Here is a 16,364-nt window from a genome sequence, read left to right as displayed (position 1 = left end):
TAAATCTTGACCAATGGTTCCAGGGAGGGTCTGCACCTGGATTCTCCAAAGAGCTCTCACCTCTACATGAGTAGCACTTGAGCAAGCCAGAGGTTTTGGTATTTTAAAAGTACATAACCTGCCTGTTCTCTTTCCTTCCAAAAAACATTGCCTTCTATCTTAAAATGTGTAGATGTTGATGTAGATAAGTAGGTGTAGATGTTGCCAACCGCAGTGAGTGGGGGATGATGGATACTTTAGTACCCAGAAGAGTTGCATTTTCCTGCACCAAAAACCACGTGAAGGGAGCCCAGGTGCAGACCATGTCTTGAGGAAGATGTATTTGTGCTTCAGGCATCTGGACATGGCCTGATGATGGAAAGAGGAGGGGGTCTGGAATTCTCTGCTCAAATCTTTCTGAATCGAACATGCAGAAAAAAAATCATCAGTAGTATACGTTGCAAATATATGTTTTTATTACTGTAGGCCAGCAGTTCACAAACCGTGAGTCAGAACCCACCAGTGGATTGCAAAACTGACAAGCTTCTTCTTCTTCCTCTTCTTCTTCCTCTTCCTCTTCCTCTTCTTCCTCTTATTATTATACTGCTTTTCATGGAAAGTTTTCAAAGTGGTTTACAGAGAAAATCAAACAGCTAATAGCCAACAATGAAAATTTATTGAGCCCTATGGAAACAGAAACGGAGCAGCTGGTACATTTTTTAAAGTATATTTATTTTATTTATAGTAATAAAAGAAAAACAATAAACAACATAAAATTACATAAAAACATTGAAAAGAAAAATAAAAAGAGGAAAAAACTGCATAGAATATCTCTAAGAGTGTAGCAATGTTTTCTCATGAGTAGGTGACTGTACCTTGGTACACTTCAAAGGGCAGATCTAAGAGGAATGCAACACCACCAGAATAATAATAATTAATATTTATTTATTTATATGTAACCGCCTTTCTGGCCATTGGATTACTCCTTTTGCTTTATTCAAGGCGGTTTACACAGGCAGGCTTTCTCTAAACCCCCGAGGAGGTTTTACAATCACAATTAAGTTCTGTCTTTCAAGGACAATTACAGTCCAGGTGAATCTCTCATGGTCTGGTGAAACATTCTGTTAGCCTCGCACACTGACAGCTCCTTTCCCTCTCACGGAAAGAGCTGGACCTGGCTTCTTTTGACTCTCACCCAAAAGGGCTTGTCTTGTCTTGTCAGCTGTCCAGATCTTGCTGTTCACTGAGACTTCTGGTGATCTTGAACTGACAACCTTCAGATGTTAAATCTGTGGACATAAGGATGGCTCTACTCTGTAGATCACAAGGAAAATGTATTGAGCCCTATGGAAAGGCCCTATGACCCACACATGTGTATTGACTCATGAGTAGGTGACTGTAGCTTGGATCTTAGTGAAGGCCAGGCAATGGGGAATGCAAGGCTGCCAGAATGGTCCCAATCCAATAAACCTCTTGTAAAACTGAGTGGGTTCCAATAGAGTGTCATTTTAAAAAGTGGGTCCTGGTGCCAAAAAGTTAAAGAACCACTGCTACTTTGAGTGCTCTATGGGCAGAAGAGAAGGATATAAATTGATTAAATAAATAAACCATGTTTAGAGGCTGCAAGGAATCTTGGTGGGGAGGGCGGCGGTAGACAGGTGTGGAATACAGACTGCCAGTTTTGCCATTCCAGGGTTTGTGATTCTTTTCTCTCATTGCTTTTTAGGTAATCAAGCCAGATGGCTGTGATAATGAAACAGAGGCCCACAGGAACTCATCAGGTCCCTCTGTGCTTTGTGATCCAGGAAAAGGTGATGCCAGCAGCCCGGACCTTGTTATAGAGGCTCAGTTTGACAGAGATGACCTTGAGAATGAACAAGAAGGCTTTACAGAACTCCAGGATCCCAAGCCGATGTCCCTGAGGGCTGACAGAAATGGTAAGTTAGGTTTGACCCCAAATGGTTGACCCATTTAACTGTGCCTCCCTGTCACCCTGCATTTTCCCTTCTCCTAGATTTAAAATACAACAGAGGAGCTTAGAGTTACAATCCTCTGCACAGTTGCCTGGCAGTGAGTCCCAATGAACACAGTTGAGCTTTCTTCTGATTAATATGCAAGAGGCTGCATTGTAGGCGGCCTTAAGTGAGCAAAGCAGCTTGATGAACTTCAGCAGCTGTGTATGTTGTTGACTGTGATACTTAACAACCTATTTTGTTCACCTGCTTAAGAGCGAACTTGTTGGAGGGGCTCCTATAGCAGATATGTATAACAAATATATCAGCCCTCAAATCATATCCCCTGCCCACATGCGCCATGCATGTGTCTGTGAGAGTCAGCATGGCTGATGTTGGAGTCTGTCAGGTTTCTCTTTCAAAAGGAAATTTGTCCCTTGCCAGAGAGTGTCAGGCTGCCAGACTATCCCAGTCCAAAATGAAGAGAATAAATTCTGACTTCTTAAGGCTGGATGCTTTATAAGTCAGTTGCCCCAAATCATGTGTTCTTAATCATCCGAGCCCCAAATTGTGTTCTGGTCATTAAACAAAAGGAAAAAAATCTTTGTTTTCAGGGGTAAGTCGAGAGAACCTGGGGCCCAGGTTGTTTCCCAAAGGATTTGCCTACTTATGTCCATGTGGACAGAATAAGGGCAAGGCGGATTGTTACTGCTGAGAGCAAAGCGGTAAAGGGGATTGGATGAGATTTGGAGAGACTGGAGAGATCTGGCTTCAGATCCCTGCTCACCTTGAAGATCTGTGGGTGAACCTGGGCACCTCTCTTGTGCTCTCTCAGCCTAACCAACCGATAACTGCCCCCACCCCCTGTGCACTGTCCTAAATGAAAGATGGAATATACGCTAGTAATGGAGGCTCTTTAAAGACTGGTGGGTTCAGGCTGCTTAGGGGCTTGGGTAGGGTTTGGAAGTCCATTGGGAGCCACTGCAGGTGAAATGTCACATGCGTCTAATAATTTTGACTAGCCACACCTGAAGTCTAAAAGGCAGCTCCTGCATGTGATGGTGACCAAGTCTGACTTGGAAAACTCAGAAAAAACCTGGCCATTCTCAAGCCAATGCAACAGCAGCAAATGGGGGTGGGCGGGGCAGGAATTTATGTTCTTCTCAGTTCCTCCAGTTCTCCACTATCTCCAGAGCAAGTTCCCGCAGCTTTTGTACCTCTTGATCTAGTTGTAGCTATTTGCAGTCTAGACAAAGTACCGAACAAAGCATTTGTCTCAAAAAACATTGTTTATTTCTGATGATGTCAGGAACAGCTACGGCTACTTGCCTCGGCTAACATGTAGTTAACATGTTACGTATTAGTACGTTTGCAAAGTTCTCTTTTTGAGATGATGAACTTCTGCCCTGCAGTCAGTAAAGGAGGCTTTTGCATCCTGGGGTGCCCCATATTCTTTCTGTGAACATGCTTCAGGAAGAATCCCCTCTCTCTATGCAAGTCCAAGGAGTGAGTGAATCTCTTGTAAGAAATCCTTGGGAGCTTTCCGAAACGTGACTCATGCAGCTCAGGTAACCAAGCCTTGATATAGATTGGCCTGTTGCTTGGCATCGTGCAGTTGGTGAGGGGAGTTGCTGCAGTTGACTGGGTCTCTCTGCCCATGCCTGCATTACAAATAGTGAATTCAATGAGCCTCAAATTTTCAATCTGCTCAAGCTCAGGGGAGGTCTGGAAGATCTGGCAAGCTTTCTTTGGCTCAAATACAGTCCAAACTTCACACAAGCGTGCCTGATTCTGAAACCACTAACAAAGCCTTAACAGCACACCTGGTAGTAGTTGGTGCACGGCTGAGAATAACACTTTCAGCTCAGATATGCTCTCTGACCTTCTCCTATTTGTAGGTCTAAATAAAATGAATGAAATGCCTCCATCTCATTGGCATTCTCTCAGGCCAAATTAGTCTGTTTTCTTTCTCCATCACTCTGTTTTCACACTCCATCTTCTTTAAGAAGAACAATGTCCAGGTGCTCTGGCTCACTCCTGGCCAGATAACAGAACAAGGGCTTGGCTGCAAGCAAAAGGGTTGCTGAAATAGTTGCCATCACAGCCTCTCTTGTTCTTGCTTTCTTGAATCTTTAAGGAGTTGGCCAAATCTTAAAGTGTCATTCAGCTGCAGTGTTCTTAATTCAGGAGAACTTCCCTGCCCGTTATGCTGTGGTTCTAGATATGAAAAGCCAGGCTTCTCAAGGAGGGCTAGAGAAGGGAGCCCTGTTTGGTCTCTTGGCAGGATTGCCACCCCCCCCTGCGCCACCCACCGCCTCACCTCAGCCATCATGACAACCAACCAAAAGTGCTGCTAGAGAACACTGGATCAGGCCAAAGGCCTTTCTAGTTCAGCATCTCCCAGTGGCCAATTAGATGCTTCCTGGCCCTGAAGAGAGCAGCCCTCCCTTAAACTTCCTTAAACCTCAACCATTCAGAGGCATCCTGGAGGATGTAGGTTGTGTCTGTTGTCTTGTGTACTCCCTGAAGCATTTGGTGTGCCACTGTGAGATACAGGAAGCTGGACTAGATGGGCCTTTGGCCTGATCCAGCGGGGCTCCTCTTACGTTCTTATTTAGTCAGGCTATTGTAAATGCATGTTAGAAATAAAGTTTCTCAAAGATGCTTACAAAAATGTCAGAGTAAAAACAGCAGAAAACCAGGTTAAATAACAGTACTCTAAAAGTGAAGTAAAATCACCAAGTAGTGCAAAGACAAAAGAGCAGCTCAAAATCAAAGGCTTGAATTGTGTGGGTGACTAGAAAGATCTTGGCTTGGCACCCAAAGTGTGCCTGAGCAGGTGCCAGGCAAGCAGCCTGGGTGTATCGTTTCGTAATTGATGTGCCTGCACTGAAAGACTCCTCCCCTGGTTGCTGCCTGCCTCCTCTCTGATAGTGAGATGCTGATCTTCATGTGTGGGTAGGAGAGACACAGGCACTCAGTTACCAAACCACACTGGACTCTAAAGGTTAAAATCAGCACATTGCTTTGAGCTCTTGTATTCAGGAGATCGCTTGATGTTCCACCAAAGAAATTCCTGCTTTGCAAACACCTTCCATTGTTTTTCCTGTTCCAGACTTCCCTGCCTGCTGTTACTGAACTGTCTCTTTGTCATACTAGGAGAAGAAGAGTTGGGGGTGGATATAGGGTAACATTCCGTCCAGTACAGACTGCTTAATGACTCCAGGAGTTTTCTTGCCTTCCTCGGGGGAATGCCCAGTGGTGTTAAGTTTTCTCTCTTCACCCCATGTGGAGTTGTTGCTTATGGCATGCACCTGCTTTGTGTGTGTGTGTTGGGGGGGGGGGGGCTACTGGCACCTGAATTGCCACTACTTTGCTGCACATGCCTAGATTTAACCCCCTGTAGCCCATGGTCATCACCCAGTGTTTCCTAAACTGTGGGTCTTGACCAGTGGGATGTGAGCCAAACTTTGGTGAGTTGCAAAAAGTTTTTGAAATGTGATTTTTGCATGTGCCATCATGCAAAAAGAGGGAGAAAACTAATTTTTAAAAAGCCAGCTAAAAGCAAAAAAAGGTGTGTGTGTATTGAATAATAAATAAGAAACTGGTTTAGGTGTTCCCCCATCCGTCTGTTTGTTTTGTCTAGTAAGGCTATGTGGGTCACAATAGATAAGAGGTGGGCAAACCCTGGCCTGGGGGCCATTTGTGGCCCTTGGGGTCTCCCAGTCTGGCCTGCAGGGAGCCCCCAGTCTCCAGTGAGCCTCTGGCCCATCGGGGACTATTGGAACCCACTCTGGCCCATGACTGCTGTTTGGGACTGCCAGACTCCAGCTGAAGACCGAGTTACAGCCTGGCCTTTTATAGTCTCCATGTGTTTTCTGCTTTCCCCTGGGCATTATCTTAACACCCCTATTGCCTCTGAACAATGACTGCACTAGCCTTTTCCTTTTGGCAACTCCATTAAGTGTCTTCGAATTCAAATTACTAGCTCTTGTAGAGCAGGAAAACAAATTCTAATGCCCCATGACCAGATTCTGCCCTGAGATACTGCTCAGTCACTAGGCCACCTCAGGTATGGGGAAAAATTTGTCAGAACTATTTAGTGCCTACAATTAGGTATTTTTATATCTAAAGTGAAGAGGCCACCTGTGTCCTCTTACCCTCTCCCCCCACTCTAAATGGGAGTTAATTTTTTAAAAAGTACACCCTCTCTTTCTTGCTGGCTGACTGTACCAAATTCAGAAACCTGGAGAAACAGCAAATGGCCAGGTGGGAAATTGTCATTGTCTTTTTTTGGAGGTGTTATGCAGTGTCTTGGATGCATCTTGAATTTCACATACATTGTATATGTGTGCACACACAGAGGTTGCATCTTGCAATGCAGGAACCTACTGGGCAAGTAGTTCCCAGAAAAAGTGAGCTAAGCCTTTTATTGAGAAATATTCCTGCTCTTCCAGGTGAGAGGACAGTGTGGTTAACTAGATTCAATCAGTGCTTCCATCCCTGGAATGGGATATTCCATATTTGTTATACCAGCCTTGGCTGTGCCAACTTGTTTTCCAGCTGTGTTCTCTATAAAATATGTGTTGCTGGAATGACCTGTGTTGCCAGGGGACCTACAGAACATGGAAGATGGCCACTGCTGAGGAATCGGATTAAAAGATTTAAAGAGACTCTGAGGAGATTCACTGACCTGGCTCATTGATCACCAAGACAGGTGGTCATGGCAGGGAACTGCAGGCATCACATCAGCTAGTAAATCCCATGGAGGCCAGGAAGTCAGGTGACCAAAGAGGCCCACTTGGGCTGTGCAGCCTACTAGGTAAACTCTAGGCTGTACTTCACCCCTCGGTCTGAACACGTTGCTTGAATAAGCCAGGAGCTGTGTGACTTTGCTAAGGTGGCATTACCTGACCTTGTTTCGCTCCCTGCTGCACCTGCCTTGCCTCAACTTTTCCTTGAAACCTGCTCACCAGTTCTGGGCTTCTTTCCTGCTTTTTGTGTCTTTCACACTTGCCCCTGCCTGTATCTAGGTCTCCAGAAACAGTTCTTCTTTGCCAGTGTCTGGCTCTGCCGTGAATCCCTTCTGACAAACAGGCCCCTAGCCCTTATAGATGGCAGAGAAAAATCTGCAAACGTGTAGCTTCTTCCTACTAAATCACAGGCTCCTTGTGTGTTCACTTTTCCAAACCCCTAAAATAGTTACCTTATCAATATCTCTAATAAGGCTAGTCTGGCAGACTAGCCACCTTGGGTCCCTTTGGAAAGAGAGGTGGGGTAGAAATACAGTAAATAAATAAATATAAAAATAGAGTGGACGACACTACCACCTTGCACCCACAAGCTGGTGTTTTATAGCCTTGATTCTTCTGCTGGATATATGACTTGCAAGACCGTAGCATAGGTCCGGAGCCTTGGATTTCTTACCTGGTTCTCAGAACGAACAGTGTCCGTTGGCTCAATAATAGCCTAGAAAACATAGCAACATTGGCATAAGCAGGCAGGCCTGACTTGAACGGTGTTGATTGACATAAGGGCATAAACAGTCGATGATTACTAAAGGAGTAATAGAACATCAGACATCCACTAAAATTGAGTGTTGGGAGAGTTAGAACAGACAAAAGAAAATATTTCTTTACTCAGCCTGTGGTTGGTCTGTGGAACTCCTTGCCACAGGATTTGGTGATGGCGACTGGCCTGGACACCTTTAAAATTGGATTGGACAAGTTTCTGGAGGAAAAATCCATTACGGGGTACAAGCCATGATGTGTATGCTCAACCTCCTGATTTTTGAAATGGGCTATGTCAGAATGCCAGATGCAAGGGAGGGCACCAGGATGAGGTCTCTTGTTATCTGGTGTGCTCCCTGGGGCATTTGGTGGGCCGCTGTGAAATACAGGAAGCTGGACTAGATGGGCCTATGGCCTGATCCAGTGGGACTGTTCTTACGTTCTTAAATTGCCTCAAGTAACTTCCTCCTTGACCTTAATGCCTCTGGCCAATCACAGGCAAAGGATGAAGGAGGTACTCTGACTCCAGATGGACATATGTTCTCAGGTGGTCTCTGACACCTCTTCTCACTGCAGTCTTCACCACTGCCTCCAATATGCTTCCCTTGCCCTCCTCTGCAACTGTTTCCTTTCCTCTATGGCTGATCAATGGGGTAGAGTGCCCAGGTGGTGGTTTATTGCTTCTGACTCTTCTGAAGCCTCAGGTACAACTGAGAGCTTACCTGGAGCCACTGCAGTGCTGGACTCTCTTTCTGACTAGAAACTTTGTTGGTGGCAGCAGCAGAGGAATGGAAGTAGGTGAGCAACAACATGGGGAGGGGCTAGTGGTGGGAAGGAGTGTGTGTGTGTGGGGGGGTGTTAAGCATTTCCTGAGTCATCCTCTTTTTGCTTTATCTCTGGGGAAGGAGGGAACCAGAGTTCAGTGACTGAGCACATGCTGTGATTGCAAAAATCTCTGCTTGGATCCCTGGCAACTCCTCTTAAAATAAGATGCAATAGTAGGTGATGGGAAAGCACACTGTTTGGGACCTTGGGGAGCTGCTGCTCTTCACTGGCTATGTAGGCCAGTGGGCTTTAGCTGTGCAGCATTGCTCACCTGATAGCAGTGCATGTGTCACAGCGTCAATTACACACACCCCTGATTCTAGCACTTGCTTGAACCAGATGGAGTTTTTCTAAAAGCAGGCGGAGTTTTTCTAAACCAAGGGCATCAATAGTGCCAAGCCAGCATTAAAAAGCAGCCTGGACTTTCTGCATGCCCAACCTTTGCCCTTGCCAGAATTGCATAATTGGAATAATGAGGTTTTGTTCACTCCATGGTGGGAAATGTAGTTTTTCTCCGTTTGCTGTTTTTCTGGTCAGAAAACACAGTATATTTTCAAGTGGGAATTGCTAATGTTAATTATGCTCTTGGAGAGAGTTGTAAATTTCCATAGTGGCTGCAGCAAGCGTGGAAAAAATAACTTTGGATCTGTCATGGCTAATAACTGTTTTAATCTGATGGCTTTAAGGGCCCGCTTTGGCCACCGCAGCTGTGCTGGTTAATCTAATTTGTGCAAGGAACTTTCAAGAACTTTTTACCAAGCCATTTTAGACTCAGAGGAGGGGCCCCTGGCGAAATGCAGCTGCGGCATCAGAACCACTCAAGCTGCCATCACAGAGGGGTGCTAACTTTGCAATTGCTGGATCTAATTTACTGGTAATAACAGAACTAATTGGAGAGGTTTCTTGCCATTAGTGCCTAATTTTCTTTTCAGCAAAGCTATAACAATTTTTGGTTTTATCAGGTAATCATCTGAAAGGGAAACAAGGGGATTAAAGCACCGTTTCGCTGGGCCGGAGTTGCTCGAGGGTGTTTGCACTGTAAGATAAGCTTAGCAAGCCCTGCCCAAGCTAACATAGTAAATCTCCCACTGAAAACACAGGGCTGCCCAGAGTGGAAATATTGAATGGAAATATTGATAACCACGACAGCAAAGGTTCGGCACAGTTTATTTCTGGTTTGGCAAATAGCGAGTTTCTTTCCTTGCTTCAACCCTGGCCCCCCTTCCCCGGTTTACATCTGAGTTCAGGGCTTATCCTGGTTTTCCCCATTGAAAATTTGCTTGCCCATCTTTTTTCTCCAAATTCTTTTTGTTTCTCTTTTTTGGAACGCCTGCTCCCATTGGTGGGTGTAACTTGATTATCCCCTGCCACTGTAGGAGTCGATAAAGTTTTGTGGATAACCTCGTGGTGCTCAGGACGGTGTGCCAAATGCTTACCCCACTTACCTGCTGATGCACTAGCCTCTGTTCTTTCTGCTCCTTGGACTGGAAAATGAAGCCAGGGATGTAGCAGAGGAGGAAGCGATGAAGTGTGTCTCTGCTGCTGTAGCCCTTTGATCTTCTGCTCTGCCCCCATGTCCTTTTCTAATCCAGAGAGTGGGAGGAGGAGCAACACCAGTGGAGAAGTGTGGGGTGGATGGAGGTAGGCAACCCCTGCCAATCTGCTTCCTGAAGTGACTGCTTCAGTCAGCTTCATGGATGTGCCAGACCCCAAAAGCCAGGCTCCAGTGCATACAGGTTTGGGCTTAACTAAACCACAGTTGTCTATCCAAAAATAGATTCTTAACTGTATCTCTTAAAAATATCTATAAAAATAATCTTGACTATAATATGCAACTTGTTCCTTAAAATGGCCGTGGTGCCAGAGAATTGGAAGTTAGCAAATATCACGCCAATCTTTTAAAAAAAGGAAGGAGAAGGGACCTGGCAAACTGTAGGGAAGATGGTAGAATGCCTCATCAAAGACAGAATTTTAAAACAGATAGATGAACAAGCCTTGCTGAGGGAGAATCAGCCTGGCTTCTGTAAGGGTACATCTTGCCTCACGAACATTTTTAGAATTCTTTGAAAAGGTCAATAGGCATGTGGATGCGGGAGAACCCGTGGACATTATATATCTGGACTTTCAGAAGGTGATTGACTTGATCCCTTACTAAAGGCTGCTGGGAAAACTTCACAGTCAGGGAATTAGAGGGCAGGTCCTCTCCTGGATTAGGAACTGGTTGAGGACCAGGAAGCAGAGAGTGGGTGTCAGTGGGCAATTTTCACAATGGAGAGAGGTTAAAAGCAGTGTGCCCCAAGGATCGATCCTGGGACCGGTGCTCTTCAACTTGTTCATGAATGACCTGGAGACAGGAATAAGCAGTGAAGTGGTCAAATTTGCGAATGACACCAAACTTTTCTGAGTGGTGAAGACCTGAAGCGATTGTGAAGAGCTCCAGAAGGATATCTCCAAACTGGGAGAATAGGCAGCAACATGGCAGATACATTTCAGTGTAAGTAAGTGTAAAGTAATGCACATAGGGACACAAAAAATCAAAACCATACATAGGCTAACGAGTTCTGAGCTGACTGACGTATCAGGAGAGAAACCTTGGGGTGCTGGTAGACAGTTTGATGAAAGTGTCAACCCAATGTGCAGCGGTGGTGAATAAGGCCAATTCCATGCTTAAGATAATTGAAAAGCAGATTGAGAATAAAACAACCAATATAATAATGCCATTGTACAAATCAATGGTAAGGCTACACCTGGAGTATTGCATCCAGTTCTGGTCACCGAAAAGGACATAGAGTTATTGGAAAAAATGCAGAAGAGAGCAACCAAAATGATTACTTGTCTGAGCCACCTCCCTTATGAGGAAAGGCTACAGCATTTGGGGCTCTTCAGTCTAAGGGACACCAGAGGAGGGAAATGAATGAGACATGAAAAAGTATGCAGGGGATGTTTAGAGTGAATGGGGGAATGTTCTTTTTCTTCTCACACAACACCAGAACTAGGGGACATCCTCTAAATTTGAGTATTGGGAAAGTTAGAACAGACAAAAAAATATTTCTTTATCCAGTACTTCATGTAGTTAGTCTGTGGAACTCCTTGCCACAATATGTGGTGATGTCACCTGGCCTAGATGCCTTTGAAAGGGGTTTGGATAGATTTCTGGAGGAAAAGTCCATCACAGGTTGCAAGCCATGATGGGTATGTGCAGCCTCCTGGATTTCGAAGTAAGCTACTTCAGAATGCCAGGTGCAAGGAAGTGGCATCAGGATGCAGGTCTCTTGTTCTGTGTGCTCCCTGAGGCATCTGGTGGGTCACTGTGAGATACAGGAAGCTGGACTAGATGGGTCGTGGCCTGAACCAGTGGGACTCTTCATATGTTCTTAAAAATAGATTATTTGTACTTCTGTTCAGTATGAATTGAGTAGGAAAAGTGCGCGAGGTGCTGTACAGTGCACAAATGTGATGCATTCTCTTCCTAAAGGGCTTATAATAATGGGTGAGTGGGATAGCAGGTGACAGATTTGCTGGCCAGGTGAGGCTGGATGGTCCAGCTGCCTTTCAACATTCAAGGTGTGCTTGGGTGGGAGGAAGTGTTAAGCTCAAGCCTGCTGAGCAGTTTCATCTGTTAGCAAGAGCTGCTTCTCAACAACTGCTACCAACCTATCTTCAAATATAGTGGGAAGAGAGAGAGCTCTGATCTGATCTGGTGTGCTGCACAGAGGTGAGCAAATTCTGGCTACTTCTGGGCTAGACAGAAGGCCTGTTTGGAAGAAAGTGTGTAGCCCAAGCAGTCTGGCAGCCTCTTCTGTAGGAAAGTAGATATGCTCTAGATGTCTGTAGAGCCACAATTTAAAATACACGCAGTATTTTAAAATTTTGAAAGAGAAGGACCAAATCTTTAATGTTAGATTGTAATCTTATGAGCAGGGAATGTTTTTAATTTTTGTTCAGTGGCTAGCAATTTTAAGCATGATTTTGAAGAAGCAGAAAAAAATCATAAAAAACATCACCGAACAAAGCATGGGTTAAACTGAATCATTCTTTCTCCATTGTTGGAAGTTGGAATTATCAAGCGGTGCTTAGAATGTGTAAGTTGCCAGAGTCCTTTATTAGTTTAGAGAATCTGTTTTGGCATTACCCACGTGGTCTCAAGATTCCCCAGGCTCTGGGGCAGCCTGTCTTTCTTGCATGCCAAAATCAGGGACGGTGCCCAGAAGAGAGGAGGCTTCCTGTTGGGTCTGCCTCAAACCTTTCTCCCAAATAGCAGGATCAGATTCTAGACTGTAGGCCTGTTCGAGGTGAGCAAGGCCCAAGGAGTGGTGTAGCTAGAGGGAGGTGTATTACGTAAATCAGATTATTAATTTTATTGTTAGGAATAACTTGCATTAGAGCCCAATCCCATGCATGTCTGCTGAAATGCAATCCCTGCCAAAGTTAATGGTGGAAGGCAAAGCAGGGGGAAGCCCTTTCCTTTTCTTAAAAGAATCCTTCTCAGTGTTTCCTAGTTTTGGGCTCATCCCCTTCCTAACTGAATAAAGCTGTTTAGTACTCAAACACTCTATCATGACTGCCTTAGCAGTTGCAGGACTGGTCCCTCAATGAACAAGCAGATTGAGAGCATTGCTCTTTCCACATCATCATTCAGGAATGAGTGAACTCAGGGAGAGGTCCCAAGCAGGGCTGGGGTCAGTCTGTGAGTGACTCAACCTGCACAGAGCAAGAAGGGTGCTTAAGCAGAGGAGTCAGTCCAGAGAAAAGGTTGGCTAAAATGGAATAGTCAGCTTCTCAGGTCACCTGATCCCTGCTGGTGTGAAAGCTACCCTCTAGCCATGTGATCTAGCAGGCTGCAGTGCTCACATTCCTTCTGCTTGCAACCTGTTGTGGTGGTGGTGGGAGTGGAATGCCTGGACCTCATTGCCAGAGTCCTTGATCGAAGACCCAAGGGACCTGGGCTTTATTCAGCACACCTGTTTGCATCTACACTGGTGGTCTCATGGTGTTTAAGCACTGAAGCTGCTTACAAGTTTCTAGAACAATAATTTAGGGCCCAATCCTATTCAGCTTTCTAGTGCTGATGTAGTTGTGTCAACAGGGTGTGTGCTGCATCATGGGGGGGGGGGCAGTCACAGAGGCCTCCTCAAAATTAAGGTAAGGGAATGTTTATTCTGTCACCTCGGGGGCTGCATCAGTACTGGGAAATTGGATAGGACTGAGCTCTAAGTTTATTGTTCTGGAAACTTGTAAGCAGCTTCAGTGCTTAAACTTTGTTTCCTTGAATCAGGCCTGACTGGTGTAGACGTGCAGCAGAATGAGGTGGCAAAATGGACTGCACTACTTCAGACTGAAATAATATTCCTTAGCATTTGCATAATGCTTTTGAGTGAGTAAAGCACTTCAAGTGCGTTGCTTAGCATTGTTTTCGCAATGCCCCTGTAAGGGAACTGAGGCTCAGAGGGAGTGATTGGCAGGAGCAAGAGTCAAACCAGGGAAGTCCTGATTCACAGCTCATTTGCTTAGCCACTATTCCCAGGCAGCCACATTTTTCAGTGCTCCCCCTGCATTGAAACTCCCTGGAAATAGTGCAACGGGCTCAACAAGAACTTTTCTTTCTTTACATGCTGATTTTCTATTCACAGGGAATTTTTTGTACCTTGGAGAGTATTCAGCTTGGCACCCCCCAGTCTGCAGTGGTGCAGTCCATTTTCAACACTGCTTCATTTTCACCTTGCCTGCTGCATTGATAGAACCAGCACCGTTAGCAGGATGCCTGCATCTTGCTGGCACTGAGGAAGAATCCTTTTCCGCTTCCTAGAGGAGGATGTGTTTTGAGTACATATAACTTCTCCTAAGCCCTTTTTAATAACGGCTGGGCCGTAGCCGAAGACTATCTCCTTGCAAGGTGCGGTTTTGGTTCCTAGGCTAAATACGCATTTTATAACCTTGCATAACATTCTTAAAAGGAAATTAAATATTTTAATAAATGCAAGCACTTAAAGGGGACTATTTATGTAATGTGAAAAGTGAGGTGACCCTAACTTAAGAAATGCCAGGAAAGTCAAACACTTTTATTTGCATTTAATAAATAGACTCTGTGTTCCACCATTTTGTTTATTATGGCTGGTATAGATGTGCTTGTAAATTTTGGGGTTTATTTTGATTTTCGCAGATGTGCACAATGGAAGTTGACCATATATCTGTTCTCCATTGTGGCCTGGAGGGATGTGGAAATGCCGCTATTTGTTCCATGGCTATTTTGACATAACATTTTGCTTCTTTCCATCTGGGCGAGCTCTTGAAGTTGGTCCATGGGACTGCCAAGAAGGGGCATGAATAGACTGGAGTAAGGAAAGGACATGCAAGTAATTGCAATGCATATGTGTTTTTCTGTAGGGAGGGATATGGAGACTGCTGGTGTCCCCCACGTGAAGCAGGAAGATTCCTCCAAGGCAAATGATCCAGACTGGTTCCTTCAAAAGACGGCCAAGGTAGTGTCTCATCAGAGCCACTAATGATGCCATCAGGAGGACTGATTTTTGCTCCCCTGAAAGCAGTGTCAGCATAAGCTTCTCATTGCAACCTTTTTCTTTTAGGTCTTCATGTCATGAGATGCCCAGCTATGGCTGCCATAACTGTTCAGGTTAAATCCCAACTCTGCCACTGGGTAACCTTGGGCTAGTCACTGTCTCTCAACCAAAAGAACTGCATAGCGTGGTGATTGTGAGGATAAAATGGGGTAATTCAGAGCCCAATCCTATGCATGCCTACTCAGAAGTAAGTCTCATAACAGTCAATGGTGCTGACTCCCAGGTAAGCATGGATAGGATTGCAGCCTCAGTTGGGTAGAACCCTTAGGTCAGTGCTGGAGTGTGTGTTCTGCATGTCCAAGGTACCAGGTTCAATCCCTGGCAGCTCCTTTGTTTAGTATTTCAGAATGCAGTCTTAAACTGGAAGGTTATTGGATACCAAGTCTTGGAAAGACCCTCCCCACCTGGAAACTCAGAGAACTCTGGCCATGTCAGAGTAGACAACAATGGGTTAAGTAAGCCCAATAAAATGGTATGACTCTTTATAAGACCGTTTCAGATGGTCAGTAATGTGGAAGAGTGAGATATAAAATAAATAAAAGCATTTGTTTGATCATCAGAATATATCATCAGTATAATTAAGTCAGTGAGAGTACGATGACTTTCAGGAGGATTTGAGTGTCGGCATGCCTTGTGCAGTCCAGTGCCCTCCTCTGTCTTTTATTGCATCCCGTCTCAGATAATGTTTAGGAATATTTCTGCCACTGAATGTTTGGTGTGCTCTGCTCACATTGTGTGAAGGGGAAACTGAATGTGGGCTAGATTTCTGTGGCAATGCCTGCGGCCCCCCTGTCCTTGCAGAGGAAAGATCTCACCAGTGTTGCTAATAGAACCCGCTCCTCCTTACCAAAGATTATGGCCACTGACCCAGAGCTCATACCCTGGAAGCAGAGGACTAGCCTTTCACCTCTGTTGCATGTCCTGCCAGAGGCCTGATCCTTTGTAAAGTGGGAGTCATTCTGTTCTGCTGTAGGTTTGTTTTAGTTCTGGAATTTCCTCCCTTGCTCAGAAGTGAAAGCCTAACAAGGCTGTGGTTTTTTTTCCTTTTCAGGTGGTCTTCATCCTGGAGAGGAAGCACTCCCGGGCAGCCACAGGCTTCATCCGGCTCTTGCCTGACCGCAACGGTGAACTGTTCCAGAAGTATGCCATGTTCTCTCCTGTGGACCATAGAGTGCCTCGTGCATATGTGGCCTTGGCTGACTGCCCACCAGATTTTGCCACCAGGCCTGAAGACTACTCCAACACACTCTTCATCTGCCGTATCATGGACTGGAAGGAGGACAGCAATTTTGCCATTGGGTATGCGGCTTCTGGCTGAAATGGGGCAGACTCTGTGGGACCAGCTCTCCTGAGTCTATCCGCGGGCTGGGCTTTGCCACCCCTGTTCTGACTGTCCTTCACCAGCACACACAGGTTCTTACTGTTGACAGGGAGGATTAGGAAGTATATAGCTGTGTAAGTTGTAAATTGAGAGCCAGAATGGTGTGATGGTTCTGGTGCTGAACTTAGCCAGCTTCAAA

The 16,364-nt window shown here is 45.3% G+C and overlaps 1 protein-coding gene across 1 annotated transcript in view; it reads left to right on the top strand.

Annotated features, from left to right (window-relative positions):
* DIS3L2 (DIS3 like 3'-5' exoribonuclease 2) overlaps positions 1-16,364 on the top strand; it is a 267,654-nt gene that overhangs the window by 107,783 nt on the left and 143,507 nt on the right. The window contains exons 7-9 of the mRNA XM_066621078.1: positions 1,706-1,916; positions 14,651-14,745; positions 15,896-16,143. Coding sequence (XP_066477175.1) covers positions 1,706-1,916; positions 14,651-14,745; positions 15,896-16,143 — 554 coding nt within the window. The remainder of the gene's footprint in view (positions 1-1,705; positions 1,917-14,650; positions 14,746-15,895; positions 16,144-16,364) is intronic.

This window comes from Tiliqua scincoides, chromosome 3 (assembly GCF_035046505.1).
Source record: "Tiliqua scincoides isolate rTilSci1 chromosome 3, rTilSci1.hap2, whole genome shotgun sequence".
NCBI lineage: Eukaryota > Metazoa > Chordata > Lepidosauria > Squamata > Scincidae > Tiliqua > Tiliqua scincoides.
Note: the sequence above shows the minus strand (reverse complement) of the source record. Positions and strands in the feature narration are given on the sequence as shown.